The following is a 16,978-nucleotide window of genomic DNA, read 5'->3' on the forward strand; positions in this document are numbered from 1 at the left end:
GGATCGCCTCTCTCCACACATAGAGACCAAGGGCCTCTTTGCAGACACTATGTTCGGGTTCCAACCGCATATGTCTGCGCAGGACGTCCTCCTCCAGTTACACCGCTACATAATACGACCCACTGCCATGCGCCACAACGACAAGGCCATCCTTGCCCTTGATCTTAAGGGGGCCTTTGACAACGTTCGTCATAGCAGCATCTTGGCTAACTTGAGTACCACTGATTGTGGGCGCAAGGCATTCACATATGTAAGAGACTTTCTCTCCAAGCGTCAGGCCTTCCTCAAGATTGAGGATGACGAATACGGACCATACACGATGGGTACACGGGGTACACCCCAAGGGGCGGTCTTGTCGCCACTTCTTTTCAACATTGCCATGATGCAGCTTCCCCACCAATTGGCCCGGGTGGAAGGCATTCATCACGCACTATACGCGGACGACATAACAATTTGGACTACCGAAGGGAGCCTTGGGGAAATGGAGGACCGCCTTCAGCGGGCCGCCACCATAACCGATAGCTACGCTATCGGCTGTGGTCTCCAATGTGCTCCCGCAAAATCGGAACTTCTGCACATCAGATCCGATCCTAAGGACAACACGAGTTTGCAAATCTCTCTGACGGGAGGCCCCATCAAAGAGGTCGGGGAGCTCCGCATACTAGGTCTGTTCATCCATAACAGGCTCAGCCCGGAATCCACTATTGCCAAACTCAAGCGCGTAGGCGAACAGGTCGGACGCATGATCCATCGCGTTTCTAACAAGCGCGGCGGGTTGCGAGGCAGGGACGCGCTTCGGCTCGCCCATGCCTTCGTGACCAGCAGGATCCTCTACTCCGCTCCCTACCTTCGCACTACGAAACAACAAGAAATAAGAATCGACACCATCGTTAGAAAGGCTACAAAGCGAGCACTGGGCCTCCCAGTGGCCACCTCCAATGCTAAGTTGTCGGCGTTGGGGGTGATCAACTCCTACCAGGAGTTACGAGAGGCCCACCTCGTGAACCAATATACGCGACTCTCGCAGACGGCATCCGGGCGCCGCCTGCTAGACCGCTTGCACATCCAACACGAGTGCACTCCAGAGGAGACGTGTCGGATTCCGGAGCTATGGCGTCACAAGCTCTGGGTCCCTCCACTCCCGCGCAACATGGACACACATACACACGAAGGCAGACGAGAGGCGCGCGCTCGGGCCCTCGAACACCAACACGGATCCAAACAGGGTGTATACTACGTTGACGTGGCAGGGCCGTCGCCCAATGGATTCTACACGGCCGCAGTAGTTCACCAGGATCAATGCGTTAACGGGCTCTCCTTTCGAGCTCGAAATTCAGCACAGGCTGAGGAAGTAGCCATTGCGCTTGCCGCCTCGGACTTGAATTCGAAGGTAATCGTGACAGATTCGCGTCGAGCCTGTCAACACTACCTGGCTGGCGAGATTTCACCTTTAGCCTGGAGTATATTAAAGCGCGCAGTGAGGGAATCGGACCCTTCGCCCAAACGCATAGTTTGGACTCCAGGCCATCAGGGCGTTAGAGGTAATGAGGCTGCGGACGCGGCTGCCCGAGCGCTTACCTACCGGGCACCTCACCCAGGCTCTTCCGGCTCGGAGATTGTGCAACCGCTTCTGCGGTTCAGAGAAATTCTGGACGACTATTGCGAACGCCATCGTCTTTTCCCGGTCCCTGCTAAGGGCCTGAGTAAAGCTGATGAGCGAACTCTGAGGCGCTTGCAGACCAACACTCTGTTGTGTCCTGCAATAGTGAAACATTTCGACCCCAAAATTGATGGGCGCTGCCCTCACTGTGGGGAAGTTTCCGATACCTTCCACATGGTTTGGGCCTGTCAAAAGAATCCTTCCCTTCCCCCCAATCCTTCCCCTTCCCGAGAGGCATGGGAGGCAGCCCTGCTCAACTGCTCGGGGCTGGAGTCTCAAAGGGCTCTAGTCCAACGGGCGCGAGTAGCGGCCTCGTCCAGCGGGGTCCCGGACTAAGGACTCCACCTATGTAAAGGGCCATTTTTGGTCTGCAAACTCTCCTGTTGTTTATTAAAAAGTTTTCACCACCACCACCACCAGCCCATGTCTCCTCTGCTGTGACGTCATGTTGTCACGTGGTGTCACGTGGTCACGCTAAAGGTCAATGGTAGCTCCACCGCCGCGCTTGACGGGCTGTCGTGTAGCTCTAGTAATATGCTTCAGATAAAAAGCAAGCTGTAGACGTCCGGGAGTGCAATTTCTTTCACGTTCGAGACACCGAGTTCCTCAAATGTAGATTTATTTATTTATTTACCCTCAAGGCGTAGGAGGCGTTACAGAGGGGTTGGGTACAGGGGTTGGACAAAATTCCAACAAAACAATTTGAAAAAAAAAGAGAGATACAGCACACGCGTACAGGCACTCCCGCTTGGGCAGCTGCCGCCTGCCGTATTTGGAAATAAATAAAAACTGAAACATATGTGGCAGGGCTTAAGAAAAGAAACAAAATGCTCCAGACACAGCAAACAAGTGATAAGAAAAAACATGAAATAAGCAGGCTAGACAGTCAAAAAAATTTTTAGCGCGTCTTTGAATGCCACAGGATCTTGAATATAGGCAATGCAGGGGGAGGGGGTGGAGGTGGTTCCAGTCCGTTATAGTTTTTGGCAAGCAAGAGACAGAAAACAGATTTGTACGGCAGTGTGGGGCGCGAACTTTATATGTGTGATCGACACGCGTCGATATGTAAGTATGGATCGCAATAAACCCTGGATGATGACCATAATTAGCGGAGGCATCCGGGTACCGTGAGCAGACCTAATGAAAGTAAAATCATCTCCGAATATCGAGCACACTGCGGCCTGAAAGTTCTAAGTAATTTCTGAAGAAATTAGTGCTAAATGACCTACCCCCTCTAGATCCTTTAAGAAGTGTTTTAAACTACAAGCGGAGTTTGCGACAGCTCGGTGCACACACAGGTCCACGTATACGATGTCATAAAAGACGTAGATGAAGAGCAGCGTGGTCAGAAGAAGAAGCAGAAGAAGCCATCAAGACGCCCGTATAAGGATGAAGTCTTCTGGCGTAAGTGCGATTCTAACGGAGAGCTGACCTTCTGGTGCACCTCTTCCAGTAATCGACGGCAAGCAAACGCCGTTGCTTACTGAAATTCATAGTAGGCATTTCGATGGGTATTAGAATACATCTAGGAATTAACATGCCCGGCGCAATCAACGAGCCAGACAGTTAGTAGCATACCTCAATGCCCGCTTAATTATCAGCATGCAGTCAACAATTTGCGCATATTTTTAAGCTACCGCCCTACGACAAGAGATATGACCTATTGTATCTTCGCAGAACTAGATGAGAGAGACATTCTCTTTCGATGGGGGCGAAATTCTAGAGGTCCGTGTACTGTGCGATGTCAGTACACGTTAAAGAACCCCAGGGGGCCGAAATTTCCGGAGCCCTTCATTACGGCGTCCCCATAGCCTGAGTCGCTTTGGGACGTTAAACCCCCATAAACCATAAACCGTTTTCCAGACTCTCGGACCATCCTGCTGCCTGTGGTACCGCAGGGAAACAGGTAGGGAAAGCAAGCATTTAGTCCACTTTAGTGGGAAAAATTGCTGACAACAAAAGGCGCTTCTAATAACTCTTAAGGTTTGGCTACTGAATATGTAAGGAGCAAATACCGGGTTTAGCAACCGTGGGAACCGGAGACCTGTGCGGTTTCGACGCAAAGAAATGTGTTTGACTACTTTCGTCTAGCTCAAATGAAGTTAGACACTACCCTCAAAATTTTCGATCAACCAGTGTGCCTAACATTCGCGCTTCTACCTCATTAAGAGTCAGCCACCGTAGTGGCTCAGTAGTTTTTGAGCTCGGCTGCTGACCCGAAAGACTCGAGTTCTATGCCGTCCGCGGCTGTCGAATTTCGATCGAGGTGAAATTCTAGTGTCCCGTGTACTGTGCGATGTCAGTGCGCGTTAAAGAACCCCAGATGGTCGACATTTCCGGAGCCCTTCACTGCGGCGTCCCTCACAGCCTGAGTCGCTTCAGGACGCTAAACCCTAATAAATCAAACCAATTATTAAAAATCAAGAGCCACATGCCTGAAAGGCACGCTGTGGATTAAATCATTTAGAGTTATTTTCTGTAGGAAGTCAGTCATTTCCTAAAAGAGCAGCATTGTTGGTACTCCTCAAAGTGTGTGACGCAGTAAATTTCCGCTTTCTCCTATAGGATAATATTTGCCTTGGGACCACTACATATCAATAAATCTTCATTTGGAGCAATGCTTCACGATCATGCCACTGTGGACGGCTTTGAAAAGCGAGCGTTAAACCTTTTGCCTCCTTTTGTCGGTTTAATTCTATTTTTCCTGCAGAGGAGCCATCGTACGCAGAGCTCTGGTACAGGACCTTCGAGCTGGCACAGTGCACATTCCCAAAGGAAACTGGCCACCCACGAGGAAGCAATCAGTGCCATTGACAGCCCGTATGAAGCGATGAAGCTATTCTTCGCAACCTTGCTCCCAGATTATTCCTCCAAGGGAGCAGTGTACGCTCTGGTTCTCTGCTCCACCGCTGCCAGCACATTCCTCTTCATCGAAGGCATGTACTAGTTTCTAAACATCTCAACGGTACTGTGGTTTCGTCTAAAGTAGCGGCCTTGGAACCCCCCGCTCGTGGCAGCAAAGCTTTCTCGGCCTCGCATGTTGCTGTTGACGTCTAACCAGGACGCTAGGAGAAAACAGGGAAAAGGTTGTAGATACTCCTTCAAAGCTGTGGTCGTGATGGCCCCGATAAATACAAATAAAATGCCACACAACGTAAAGTCGCGATGGGGAAATAAAATCCCGCGATACCACGCTTGATAAAGCGACTGAGACATATGACGCTGCCTAGTAAAACAGAGCAATTTAACTAAGCTAGGATCAGTTGTTTTGAGTCAGATAGATTATCACTAGATCAGCTTTCTTAATCTCGAGATGCTGAGAGCGCCGAATCCAATCCCGATCGATTTCAACTTGTTGCTAGCAGGTAATTTCGTGCGCAGAAATATATATTTGACCACTTTTGCACCAAAGTTTGATGTTAAGACTGATTCGGCCGCGTCGCAAACTATGGCGACATTAGAAATGTGAGAGTAATAGAACTCTATAGCATGACGTCAGGCTTTAGTCGAGGTCCATTTTTCTTGTAAAGACTAGTTCATGTATTACTTTGGCAGTGATATTGGGGTTCATATTGTGGAAATATATATATTGCTTAGGAGACTGGTAGGATACAGCTTAGTGCGAAGCCGGAGCATATGATTCGGTCAGCGTTTCTGACATACTTTGAATAACAGCCGGGCGAGGAACTGGTTAATGCGTGGCTTTGATGCGCTAGCACGTCATTATTAGGGTAGCGCTCAATGTAGCGCTTCCACAAATGTACTGAACTAGATTGTAGGGCAGCTTTATTATTCGCATAATTAGCATAGCATAATATGCGCATAATTAGCACAGCACTGAAGGAATGCCAGTGATATGCTAAAGAGTGCCGATACTAAAGGTTCGTTTAGGCAAAGTAAACCAGTGAGAGATTTCAATTCAACTGTTTCAGCGACGCGCGCCAGCTGTAGGAATCCAAGACCGCCGTATATGGACGGCGTCGAGATGTGAGATTTCAGGAATTGGCGAAAAATTTAGAGCGTTTTAGTCCTGCAGTACGAAGTTCCTCGCCAGCGAAAACGGACCCTTGTCTGTGGATGAAACAACGGAGCACAAATGAACTGAAATAAAGCACTTCAAGGCCGCGAGTGGGTTTTGAACCACGGGCGGCGCGAGCAGATCCGCTTTGTTGGCCACTACACCATCGCTGCGATGGGAGTCCGCCGTGCTATCTCCCGACTATCGCCGCACCCGAACATCCTGCGTCTCTCACTCGGTGCACTGCACGTCGCCTTCTTCATCAGGTTCAGTCGCTGTGCGAAGCATCCTAAAACTGAAAGCGAAGTGCTTGCACGCGAAATTCTAAGAGGAATTCGAATTGCGCACCGAATTTGGTCTGAAGTCTGACTTCCACTTGGCCAGGTTCCGATTTCTTAAGAATTTTGAGCCTTTATAGATGATACTTCGGAATATCACTAGAGAGTGTGACCGATGTAATAGATCGCCAACGAAGGCTATCGTTGATAGGGTGGTGTCGTCAATGTGAATGCCAAAATGTTGATGCCAATACACAGGTTATGTAGCTTGTTGAGGAGCTGGTCGATTAAACCATTAAAAATGAAAAAGGGATAGTACATCTACGTGACTGATGTCGCTTCGACAGGCGACGCGGATGCCGTCACTAACCCCGTCGCAATAAAAAAAAATGGTGCTAGAGTTAGTTTATATAACTTGAAGTATTCGTACTGTTCTAGATTTCTGACCTGGAGCGTCGAGGGCGGAAAATGCTGGTGGGTTAGAGGTGGGCCAAGGCTGATAGAAAAAATTATGCGGCGCTGCTACATAATTCTCTTGACTCTGGCTTTTAGAATGATGATGTTTGTGGATGTAGACCTGAAGCTAATTTCTGCGGGTGTAAGTTATTAGTATATTGGAAGCGACTTTTTCGAGAATAAGTGCTACAGAAGCGATCATTTTAGAGAATAAGTGCTATAGAATACGGAAGATGAAAATTGGCGCAAAGTCCCCTTTCCTTTTGCGATAGCACATTTCGGGATTAATATAGTTTTGGCTTTTTTTTTTATTTTGGGGGGAAGGGCATTCAGCTGTTGAAGATGAGGTACAGATGTTGGTTTGGGGACTTTCCAAATATCCTTAGCCCTAGTGTTCACATCAATCAAAGGCCTATAAATAGAGAGACGACGTCGGTTTTAAACAAAAGATCTTCATTTATGCCCTAGTGTTAAGATGTTCTCAAATGCCTCTGCGTTTTTTCATCTTCTTAACATAACTAGACGTAACGTTAACTCTGAGTTTGCCCTGTGATATGAGTTGAGAGTGATAATGGACCCGCTAGTTGGCAATGCTGGTGAACTCTTCTCCCATTGGTCTTCCAGGTGGAAATGTAAAACCACCCTGGACTCCTTTCCGCTGCGATGATCCCACGCTCCAAGAACCGTTTGTGCTGGACCAGCTGCCGCCGACGGAGTTCTTGCCAATGATGATCTCGTCTGCAACCGCGCTAATCATCGCCGTCCAGTTCCAGAGTCCCGACGTTCTCCTGTCGGAAGCGAGCTACTGGGCAGCCCGCCATCTGCGTCGATTTTACGTCGGAGTACTGATCATCGGTAGCGTGGGAAAGCGAATCGTTGCTCTCCTCCCTCATCTCTTTTTAGCGGCTGTGGCATTGCACTATTCACAACGCGGCCGCGACTTCGAAACAGAACCGCAGTGTCTACGTTTCTGAGGGGACGGAAAGTTGGCTTAAAGGAGAACTCCGGCGTTTGGCACCTCTAACGATTTAACTGAAATTTTCAGCGCAACTTCTGCGTAGTTATCTGGTAATTTGTGCTAAATCCCGCAGCAGAGCGGCGTCTTTTTGCAGTGCAAAAAAAATATTTTACATTTCGTGGCCTCAGTGGGGGTGATTTCTGTGGACAACCTTGCGCGTGTGACGTCAAAGTTTGGCAAGATCGTTGATATTCACCCTGCATTTTCTCAAAATACAAAACTGCTCGCATGGTTATAGTCTCTTAAGAGAAATATTGACCCAAGCTGTCGTTTACAGTCGCTATTTTAGCCACTGGACTAACGCGCGATACGTTTTGGGGCAATTACCTGACGCCATAGTTTGGCGGCAACCCAGTTTCGGTTTCGCTTCACCGGTTTCTGTTGCTTTCAAATACTTCTACTCGGTATTTAGAGAAACCCTTGTTGGTAGCAGAGAGAGGGGCTTGAAACAAAATGATTTGATTATGAAATTAAAATGTTAAAAAAGAAACGGAGCTGTCCGTAAGGTTTTCAAGGACGCGTTATATAGGAGTAAACTGGTGATGCTGCGCTGCGGCACACGCGGCCCTCGTCTGATTAAAAAACACTTCAGTTCTGAAAAAAACTTGATCTAGCACACGGCACGCAATTGCTATTGCAGACATGAAAAGCAACGGTAAATATCAACGATACCACTTATTTACACTGCCAAACAGCTGAATGTCAATTTCGATGTCTGTTTTAGAAAAGAACCATACACTAGTGCTTTCGTGAGCGAAGAAAATTTGATATATTTTTTTCAATGTACAACCCACAAAATGATTCCACAGACAGGTAACACTTTAGCTCTGAAAATTCCGACCCACAAGTTAGCGTGGTGTTTCACATAGACCGCTGCCGAGGGATGGCAGGCGTTTGAAATCAGGAGTGTATGATGGTCCTAAAACTCAGTTGTCATAAATACAAAGTGCCTGAAGAGTTAGGGGTCATCCTAGCTGTACGTCCGTGCTTCAAGATCACCTTTATGGCCCAACACACTGTCCAGAGTTATGTCTCCGGATCCGACGTGAGTAAAGCAGACCCCCACTTGAGACCCCCACTTGAGCCCCGAGAAGGCTAGCCCTTAAATCATTCTCTCAATATTTCATATAGATTGGCTTTGAATGCAGTATTGTTCGTGTTTTCTGCCGTATGCAGGGGTATTCGGGAACACATCGTGAATATTCGTAATCAAGCTTGCTAAACATTATATATTTATGTTCCTACTTTTCAGTGGCCGGTACTAATAAGTCAATAAGTTCATGCTCCTGTGTTTACGCCAGCCTATATGATCCCTTCCCCCTCACACAATATTCAGTTCTTGGAGCCGCCGAGATGATATGGACAAATAAAACGAATAAACATTATTTTAGCTTTCTTAAGTCTTAAAGGTGCACTGAAGAGGAATCTGAACTCCTCTTTCAGCCGCGGAAACACAATATACACGTTCCGAGCATTCTTAGAAACTTCGAATTATTGTCCTGTGTGGCAAATTTTCCTAATTTAAATCAGATTCAACATCCCAGCTCCCGCCTTTTTTTACTCACCGCTCACGGTAGAAGGAGTGAACTAACGCGTGAAGTGCCTTTCAGGCAGTCGCATGGCGCCTTCACTTTCGCTTTTACTTTGTTTTTTTAGGTTTCCGGGAATAAATAGGTCTAGTCAGAGAAAAAATAGCTGCAAATTAGGCCCACGTAAATGAAAATAAGCGCGGACTCTTTGCTTTCGCCGATCAGTACGTACCACTCCGCCGATGGCAGAGCGGCAAGCCTGCACGGGACTGGTTGAAAGGTTGCTCGACTCCTCCCACCGCCTGAGGGGAAATTCAAAAATAAAGGTGGAAGCCGGACGCTTGGCCCGATTTAAATTAGGAAAATTGACCGCACTGGGCAATAATTCGAAATTTATAAGAACGCTCGGAGCGTGCAGGTCGAGTTCCAGCGGTAAAAATAAAAGTTTAGATTCCTCTTCAGTGCACCTTCAAGTGTCGTACTGAAAGTCGGGAGGAAAGTTCTCTTTCGGCTATGTGTGCACAGGCAATGCGGTCTTCACCATTCAGCTGCTAACAAACGTGAAGAGGCCGCACTTCATCGAGTCGTGTCAACCTGCCGTGTACATGCCGGACGGCAAAGAGTTGCTCGTCTGTTCAAAGGCGCAACCGTCCGAGGCATTCCCAGCCCTTGGCCACGTGTCGCGCCGTGCAAACGAGCAGCTACGGCCTCCCAGGTTCTCTGGGGAGGGTGACGGTAAGCCCCCTTTGCCTACTGATATTGACAGCAGTGGTTTTTTCACCCCGACACCAGCGTTGGAAAAAAATTAATATATAAAAGAACACAGGTGCAAATAAGGGCGTCGCCATGAGCGTTACCTTCCAAACAACCATAAGTGGTCACCACGCGTCAAATCCTCAAAGCTGCTCTATTGTGCGGAAGGAAATATACAAGTCGCGTGTGATATTTCGCGCTCGCTTGCGAACTTCAACGCTGTTTATAAAAACAAAATATGCAAAATACCTTGTTAGCGTGCAAAACAGAATATACACAACGTTAAGGATTTCTACTGTGATGGTATTGTTTCCAAAGAACTCTCTTTGATCCAATCCAATTGAATGTTTCGATACCATACACTCGCTGATCACGTGGTTCTATGGTGCTGGCAAAGGTGTTCTTCAATTCGAGTTGGAGTTCCCCCACCACTGCCTTGCGCTGGTCGGGCCTGCCTTTGTCCATACGGCGTTTCTAGTGTGCTGCGGTGCTTATTGTTCATTTGAAAAAAAAAAAACCTTCTCTGGATCATTCGCGGCTATATCTAGCCCTTCTCTGATGCCACCCCTCTGATGCCACTGTGCCATCAAGAAGATGATTTTCTAGCAGCGTGTTCGCATTCGGCAGCGATTATGTGGAGCTGTTTCTTTCATACAAGTTAAACCGACATCGAAGTAGAGCTAGGCACAGTATGACGAACGAGCTCTCCAGGTTAACCTTCGGTGGACACAGGGGTGCAATAAAAGACACGGACATAGAAGTAGACAGAGAAACGCTCGTCCCTGTCTACTTCTATGTCCATGTGTTTTATTGCGCCCCTGTGTCCTCCTGAAAAGTTATGAACCAACACGCTCAAATACAAGTACTTAGACCTTCCGTGCATCGGAACATAATGCGGAGCGATAAAGTCACCTACCGCTGCTCTGTTATATTAAGCAAGCTCCAACATATGCTACCAGATGCAAATTTTTGCAGCATAAGAACCAAGATGTGTTCAACAATCCACCAGTTCCACAAAACCTCGCATACACAACAAGAAAGCCCTCATGTTCGGGATGAATATAAGGAAAAAAAATGTCCGCTTTCCACTCGTTCCGCACTGATCCACAGAAAGTCTTCCTTCCCTCTTTTAAAATCCACGGCCCACTCAGTTTGTAGAGAAAGTAAATTCGCCATAATAAAGCGTTTGTCCCTCATAGCCTGAGTCGCTTCAGGGCGTTAAACCCGGATAAACCAGAATAAGGCATTGGTTTTAGATCTGTTTCCACACATGCTCATATCATATTCGGCCTATGCTCATCCCACCACAGCAGTGCCACCACAGCCCGCCTCCAACCCCGTTGGCGCCTCAAGGATTTCCTCTCTTCTAACACCTAAAAAGAGTTCCGTGAAAGAAGACAAAAACACTGCTGGAACCACCTCTGATCGAGCCTCAGAAATTGGGAATTGGTCGTTTAAGAGGTAGGTCACCAACCGCCAAGTTCTTTGAGCGTCCCACTAGCTGCACTGGACGTCAATGACTCGTCCGCAGGCATTTCCGCGGAGGCCCCCCTTGTTATGATCCTTTTTTCGCTCGCATCATGAAGTGCCTAACGCTGAAACTGAAAAACAATTGTTCAAGAAGTTCTTGCCGAGCTGCATAATTTAAAGATCTAGAGCCGGCTCCAATAGCCTCTAATATTTTCGACAACGCCGAGAGTGCAACGTTTCTCGGCGTTTAGAATGGACGAAGGTTAAAGATTAAGGTTGAGATAGTGAAACTAAATGCTTGTCGTGTTTCAACATTCCTTGTCCTATTGAACGAGGAACCTGAAATGAAGACTGGTGCAGAACGTGGTAAAGTAGGCAGAGGTATCTTTATACTCGTTAAATCATGCTATGTTGAGAGCTGTCCCCTGACTAGTTCTTTCCAACGACATATTTCTGCCGGTATTAAACTAAGAACATTCGTTGCGCCAAGTAAAAAGTTTCTTGGGTTTGTTTAACCAAGCTTTTCTCTGTGAAACCCCTTCCTCCGGAGACCATTTTGGGCCACAATGAGGCCAACTTCTGTGGGGCAGAGAATACAACCGGCACGCCGTTACGATTGACTACATTCTTCTGAGTGTCGTATACCCTATGAACACATGGGACTACCGTCAGATTGATTTTTTCATGACTACTAACTTCCTTGGGGTGTTGTAGCCTTCAATCTGCAGGAGCTTCTCCGCCATAGTGACCACTAATTACAACAGGGAAGCCAGCTTTCAGCAACTAATTAACCTGATTATTGAGGCTCTCATCTTGAGGTGAACATCTGATTTTAACCCGATAGCGTTAGGGAGCGCGTGTCGCAGAAAATCCGGCGGCGTCGTTGGCGACATTGACCATGGGCGAAAAATCCAATAAAACTTCCCGCAGAAGCAACCTATGAGGTAGGTGGGCCAGGTAGGTCACCTGACCATGTGGCGTCATCACAGCCTGCCCACCGGATGATGAGCAAACTGCCCACCGTGGCAGCCGATAGTTAAATTAGTGAATGGTCCCGAGAGGTTGCTGGAAGAGCAACCTAGATCGCACATGTGTCACAGGTAGCAGCACCTGCAGTCCCAGGGCAGTGGCGCATCGCTTAACCACTGCGCCAGGAGTCGTATGCGGACTCCCAGAAATCTATGAATGATAAGTAGGGAAGGGCGAATACTGCAGGTATGGGCATTATCCCATTAGCTATCACACCAGCGTCCTAAGGTGGAGTTTGAGTGTCCCTTCTCTATTTTCCAAGGCTCCACTCAAGCAGAACGTACCAGTGTCCCTATTTACCGTCTTTGAATAAGAGGAGTCAAACGGCAACACGTCTTTTCAAGCACGTAGCGAGCCCATCCAGGACAAGTGATCTGCTGCTAATGTCGACTTAATATCTAAAAACGGCGTTCTATTGTGGCCAGGTAACTGTGTGAGAAAGATAGATCGCTCCTATGTACGACAACGTGCACTCTTGAACTTGTTTATCTTGTACTTGTGAGAACAACCACGCTCCCTTCAAACACCTGCTTACTTGCAACAAACTTGCAGCAAGAAATACAGATCACCCAGTGGGAGCACGGGGCTGCCGACATGGAGTGGTAGCTCGGAGACCTCGAAGGCCATCAGCGCAGCGAAGGACGCCTTCGGCATTGCCATTTCACAAGACAACAAAGGCAGCCGTGGAGTCCGAGGTGGCGGCCGACCCGGCACGTCACCAGAAGGCGTGGTCGTAGACTACCACTGCTCGGGTCCTTACAGTCGCAAGTCCGGAAGCTCCTTTCCTTCCGGTCACGCAACCGCAGCGGGTTTCGAGGCGGGCTTCCTGTTCGCCCACTGCGTTTACAAATTGTGGAGCCTGCACAAGCCTTTCCAGGCCGCTGCGCTGGGCCTGGTCCTGGCCGTCTGCGCACTGTTCATGTGTGTGGACCGGGTGATGTATCACCACAACTACGTGATTGACGTGCTGTGCGGCTTCTCAGTCGGCGCAACAGGAGGCGCTGTGTTTGCCCTGTGGCCTTACCGTGACGAACTGGACGACATTTAGCAACCGTAGAAGCCAGACGAAGATTTAACAGCGTTCCGCGCTGGAGGCTGCGCTAACCATTTTTACTTTTTTTTATGCCACATTACGTGTTGTTCCCAAAAAACGCATTTGATATCATATTTTGTAGTAAATGCAGTCATCAATTTTTTACATTAGTTTTAAGAAGTAATTGGAATTTGAACTTTAGAAGTTTCTCTGTATGCCGGGCGTGGTTCGCGTTCTCTCACATTGCTGCGCTTCATGGCATGAGAAGGAACTCAACATCAGTCTTTCGATGTCTTTTTGTACCTTAGCCGACCTTTTACAATATCTTATAACTTTATAACTATAACTTGAACCATCCCAAAATGTATTTGTTTTTACATGAAATGTGTATCTGTTTATAGGAACTATTTTATGAATAACAGAGCAGTACAAGACGTGATTGTGGGAATGCAACCTAAGTGACTTGTGGAGCCTGCCTCAATTCGCAAATGTGGTCGTTTTGGAGTCGCATACGTTGATACCCAGTCTTTTTTTTTTTTGCCAGTACTATATTGTGTCTGATAACTTTGATACGGAACCATAGCAACGAAGTGAGAATGTCATGTGGTCTTTATTTTAAATTCACGCTATGTATCTGAACTCCGGTGATTTGAAATGCTCTTGGTGAAATTCTGGGTGAACAGTACGCGCCCACAAATGTGTCACTATCCCTCAAGAATATTGCTTACTTTACTAGCGTTTCCCGAACCGCAGCGTGTTAATTTTTTTGTTTTGTACATAAAAGTCGGAGTGCGTTCCTATCGCTTTCTGTTGCTGCTCTAAGCATGACCCTTTGTCACACGCGGCAACTTCCACCATATTAAAGATATTTTGTTCACATTTCATGCCTGTTATGTCTAACGCACGCTACTATCATTAACATGAGCTCATTAACATGAGGGGATTTGGAACCAGGCTACCATTGTGTGCCCTAGCTGGCGTCGCCACCAACTAGTTTAGTTGCCGTTTATATGTTGGAAGACAGCCTTCCATTCAACACTTTAGCCGCCGCTGGTGTCGTTTGATTTTTCGCTGTCCTCACAATGACGTTAAAGTATCTTTACAGTCCTAAGCAACTGAAATAAAACTTGGAGGTTCGGTAAAAGGTTTGAGTTTAAAGCCAACACAACACACCCTGGCATCACATCCTGAAAACGGTTCCGTAGATCAAGAGGTAAGAGGAGAGGTGCAATAGGTTTAGAAAGAGACAATTTCAATATATGGCTTAACTGAGCAAAAGCGATGGCATTTGAGATAGTTGTTTTGATTAACGACAATAATATGTTATCCGCCGCACAAAACTGATATTCAGGGTGAGAATTCGAGTACGCAGCAGTGCATGGGAACCAGTGAGGTGCCCGAATGAACTCAAATATTTGTCGCAACCAGTAGACCAATGCTTGCCCCGGACGAGGCAGGTTTGTGACCCATGGGTGTGGTTTGACTGCTGTACTGAAAGTAACGATGCTGATGACGTTGAAGATGGCGACAAGGGTGATCGCTCCTATCTGAGAGTGCTGGTAGTCTCATACATGGCTATATTCACAAATTTGGGCTTTTTGTCAGACGGCGTATGGCCGAACCGTGTATACCAGTCTTCCAAATTTTTGTACACTCCATTCATCAGCGCCACCGAGCGCCAAATATGAACATTTGTGAGAACAGGTTAAAGCAGAATTAAAAGCCGCCGCGGTAGTGGTTTTTGTGGTTGAATGGATTAGCCTTTCGTTTTGAAACTAGTTGACAGTGGTTGGAGTCTGCCTTCGTTATCAAATTTTAGCGTTTTTTTTTTAAACAAAGCATTACCAGCGCGCGAAATATTTTAGATCAGCTGCTGCACCGGCTCATCTAGTGTGCTCAGCTGGGCATTCTCTTGAAGCGCGATGGTCTGGGTGATACGGGGGAAGCAAATGATGGCCCTCGTAGCCTCTAATTCACACCATTAAGGCAATTCCATTGAGCCCTTGTCAAATGCCGGAACTGGGATTGTTAAACGAGGTTTTGTTACGCAAACGCCTTCATCAAATTCTGTGCCAGAAATGAGTGGGCGCTGCCTCTTGTGGGAGCAATACATCTAAACCTGACGTCTGAATAGCGTGTTCTTATCCAGAGAAAGCCAAATATTATCCGCTGCCAAATAATGGATCATCAAACCTATAGTTTTTAATAAAGAAATTTCGCGAAGTGGGGTGATGGACAGATGGACAAGAATTGGGGTTGCAGCGAGTTTACGTCGCCCTCCATCAGTTGCTTACTTTTGGCAACGGTTGGCAGTTTTGATCACGGAAAGGTAAAGGCCGACATATTAAGCCTAAGTAGAGGTAAAATCTAAGACTGATTCCAGGGCAGCCCCTTCGGTCAGCAGATGACGGTGAGTCCTCCGCACCTTGTTGCCATTTGCTAGCATTACACGAAAGCAATATTAGATAACTTTTGTAAGAATATTGATTCTGTTGGTGGGCCGCACAGAGGAGAGAAACGTTCTAAAGACGCTACCACTGCTGCGTATTGCAACTTTTATACCGTCAAGGAAGGGTTTACACGACCGCGTACCCTAAACGAGAAATCTAGCCTACCAACAGAATCAACGATCGCAGCATGACTGATGTTATCACACGCCTTTTCGATCTTCATTTCGAGAATGGTGCGTGCAATGTAGTTTCGAATGCATGACAAAATTGGCGGCAAAACATCCAACCAATATTCAGTAACTACGGATTGACGGAACGTAATTTTAGATTGTTGCTAGAATCCATGGTGGCCTAGCCACCATGACTCTCATGTGGCTATCATTTACTTTCCTACCTTGCACAGCGTTCGTTCTTGGGATAAAGGCCTGATGTTGCCAAGGGCCTTTGGTGGTGGAGATGGTAAACATTCAATGAAGAGATTTGCGCCCCCCTCCCAATGCCGCGAACTCTGAGGGGCCTTAGTCTACGGCTCCTGCGGCCTTTGTATTTGTTGCACCTCCTGGACCAGCTGTCTTTCGTTCTCTAGGCTTCAGCTGAACAGAACAGCCTCCCACTGCTCAGGTTATGTTTTTGGCATTTTGGGGGTTTCTGCTTTGAGAAGCCCATGCATGTGAACCATGCACTTGAATCACAAAAGCCGATCTCCAGTTCTCCACCACGAAGCCGTCTAGTCACACTTCGTTAAAGGTGTTTCTCATTCTGGGGTTCCTCAAGGCTCTACCCTTAGGCCCCTTCTTTTTCTTATTTTTCTGAATAACCTGGCCCTAGACTGAACCGTGCGCAGCAACTTTTATGCAGACGTTTGCACTGTCTACCATAACACTGAAAAACCAGGAGGTGAAGCCGCGCTAAAAAGAAAATGGTTATTACCGACTGGCGCAACATGGGGAGATAGCCTTGAATAAACCAGAATAAGGTCGAATGAGGAAGACACATTTAAGCAACGCTTCCTTAAGCATAAAGTGTTGAAAATAACCAAATTGTCCGTGCTGATCACTTTAGATACGTGGCATAATTCTTGACTCCACATTAGGCTTAAACTCCGACATTAAAATTAGACTCAGTAGAAGCAAAATTACTTTGATTTCTTAGGCATGGTCTGAAACTCACTACTAGCAAATCAAGTATAGTATGGCCGTTGCTGGAGTCAACAAATACAGTTTTGGATCGCCACAACAAAACAAACTAATCACATAGAACGCATTCACAAAAAAGCAGGCTCTT

The 16,978-nt window shown here is 47.1% G+C and overlaps 1 protein-coding gene across 1 annotated transcript; it reads left to right on the forward strand.

Annotated features, from left to right (window-relative positions):
• The first annotated feature begins 9,564 nt into the window (after nucleotides 1-9,564).
• On the forward strand, nucleotides 9,565-13,259 carry LOC149336141 (uncharacterized). The gene is made up of 3 exons (XM_089554669.1): nucleotides 9,565-9,694; nucleotides 11,023-11,173; nucleotides 12,764-13,259. The coding sequence occupies exons 1-3, from the start codon at nucleotides 9,565-9,567 to the stop codon at nucleotides 13,257-13,259; spliced, it is 777 nt and encodes a 258-aa protein (XP_089410795.1).
• The last annotated feature ends 3,719 nt before the right edge of the window (nucleotides 13,260-16,978 follow it).

Source organism: Amblyomma mixtum, chromosome 7, assembly GCF_055824585.1.
Source record: "Amblyomma mixtum isolate Tamu chromosome 7, ASM5582458v1, whole genome shotgun sequence".
Lineage (NCBI taxonomy): Eukaryota > Metazoa > Arthropoda > Arachnida > Ixodida > Ixodidae > Amblyomma > Amblyomma mixtum.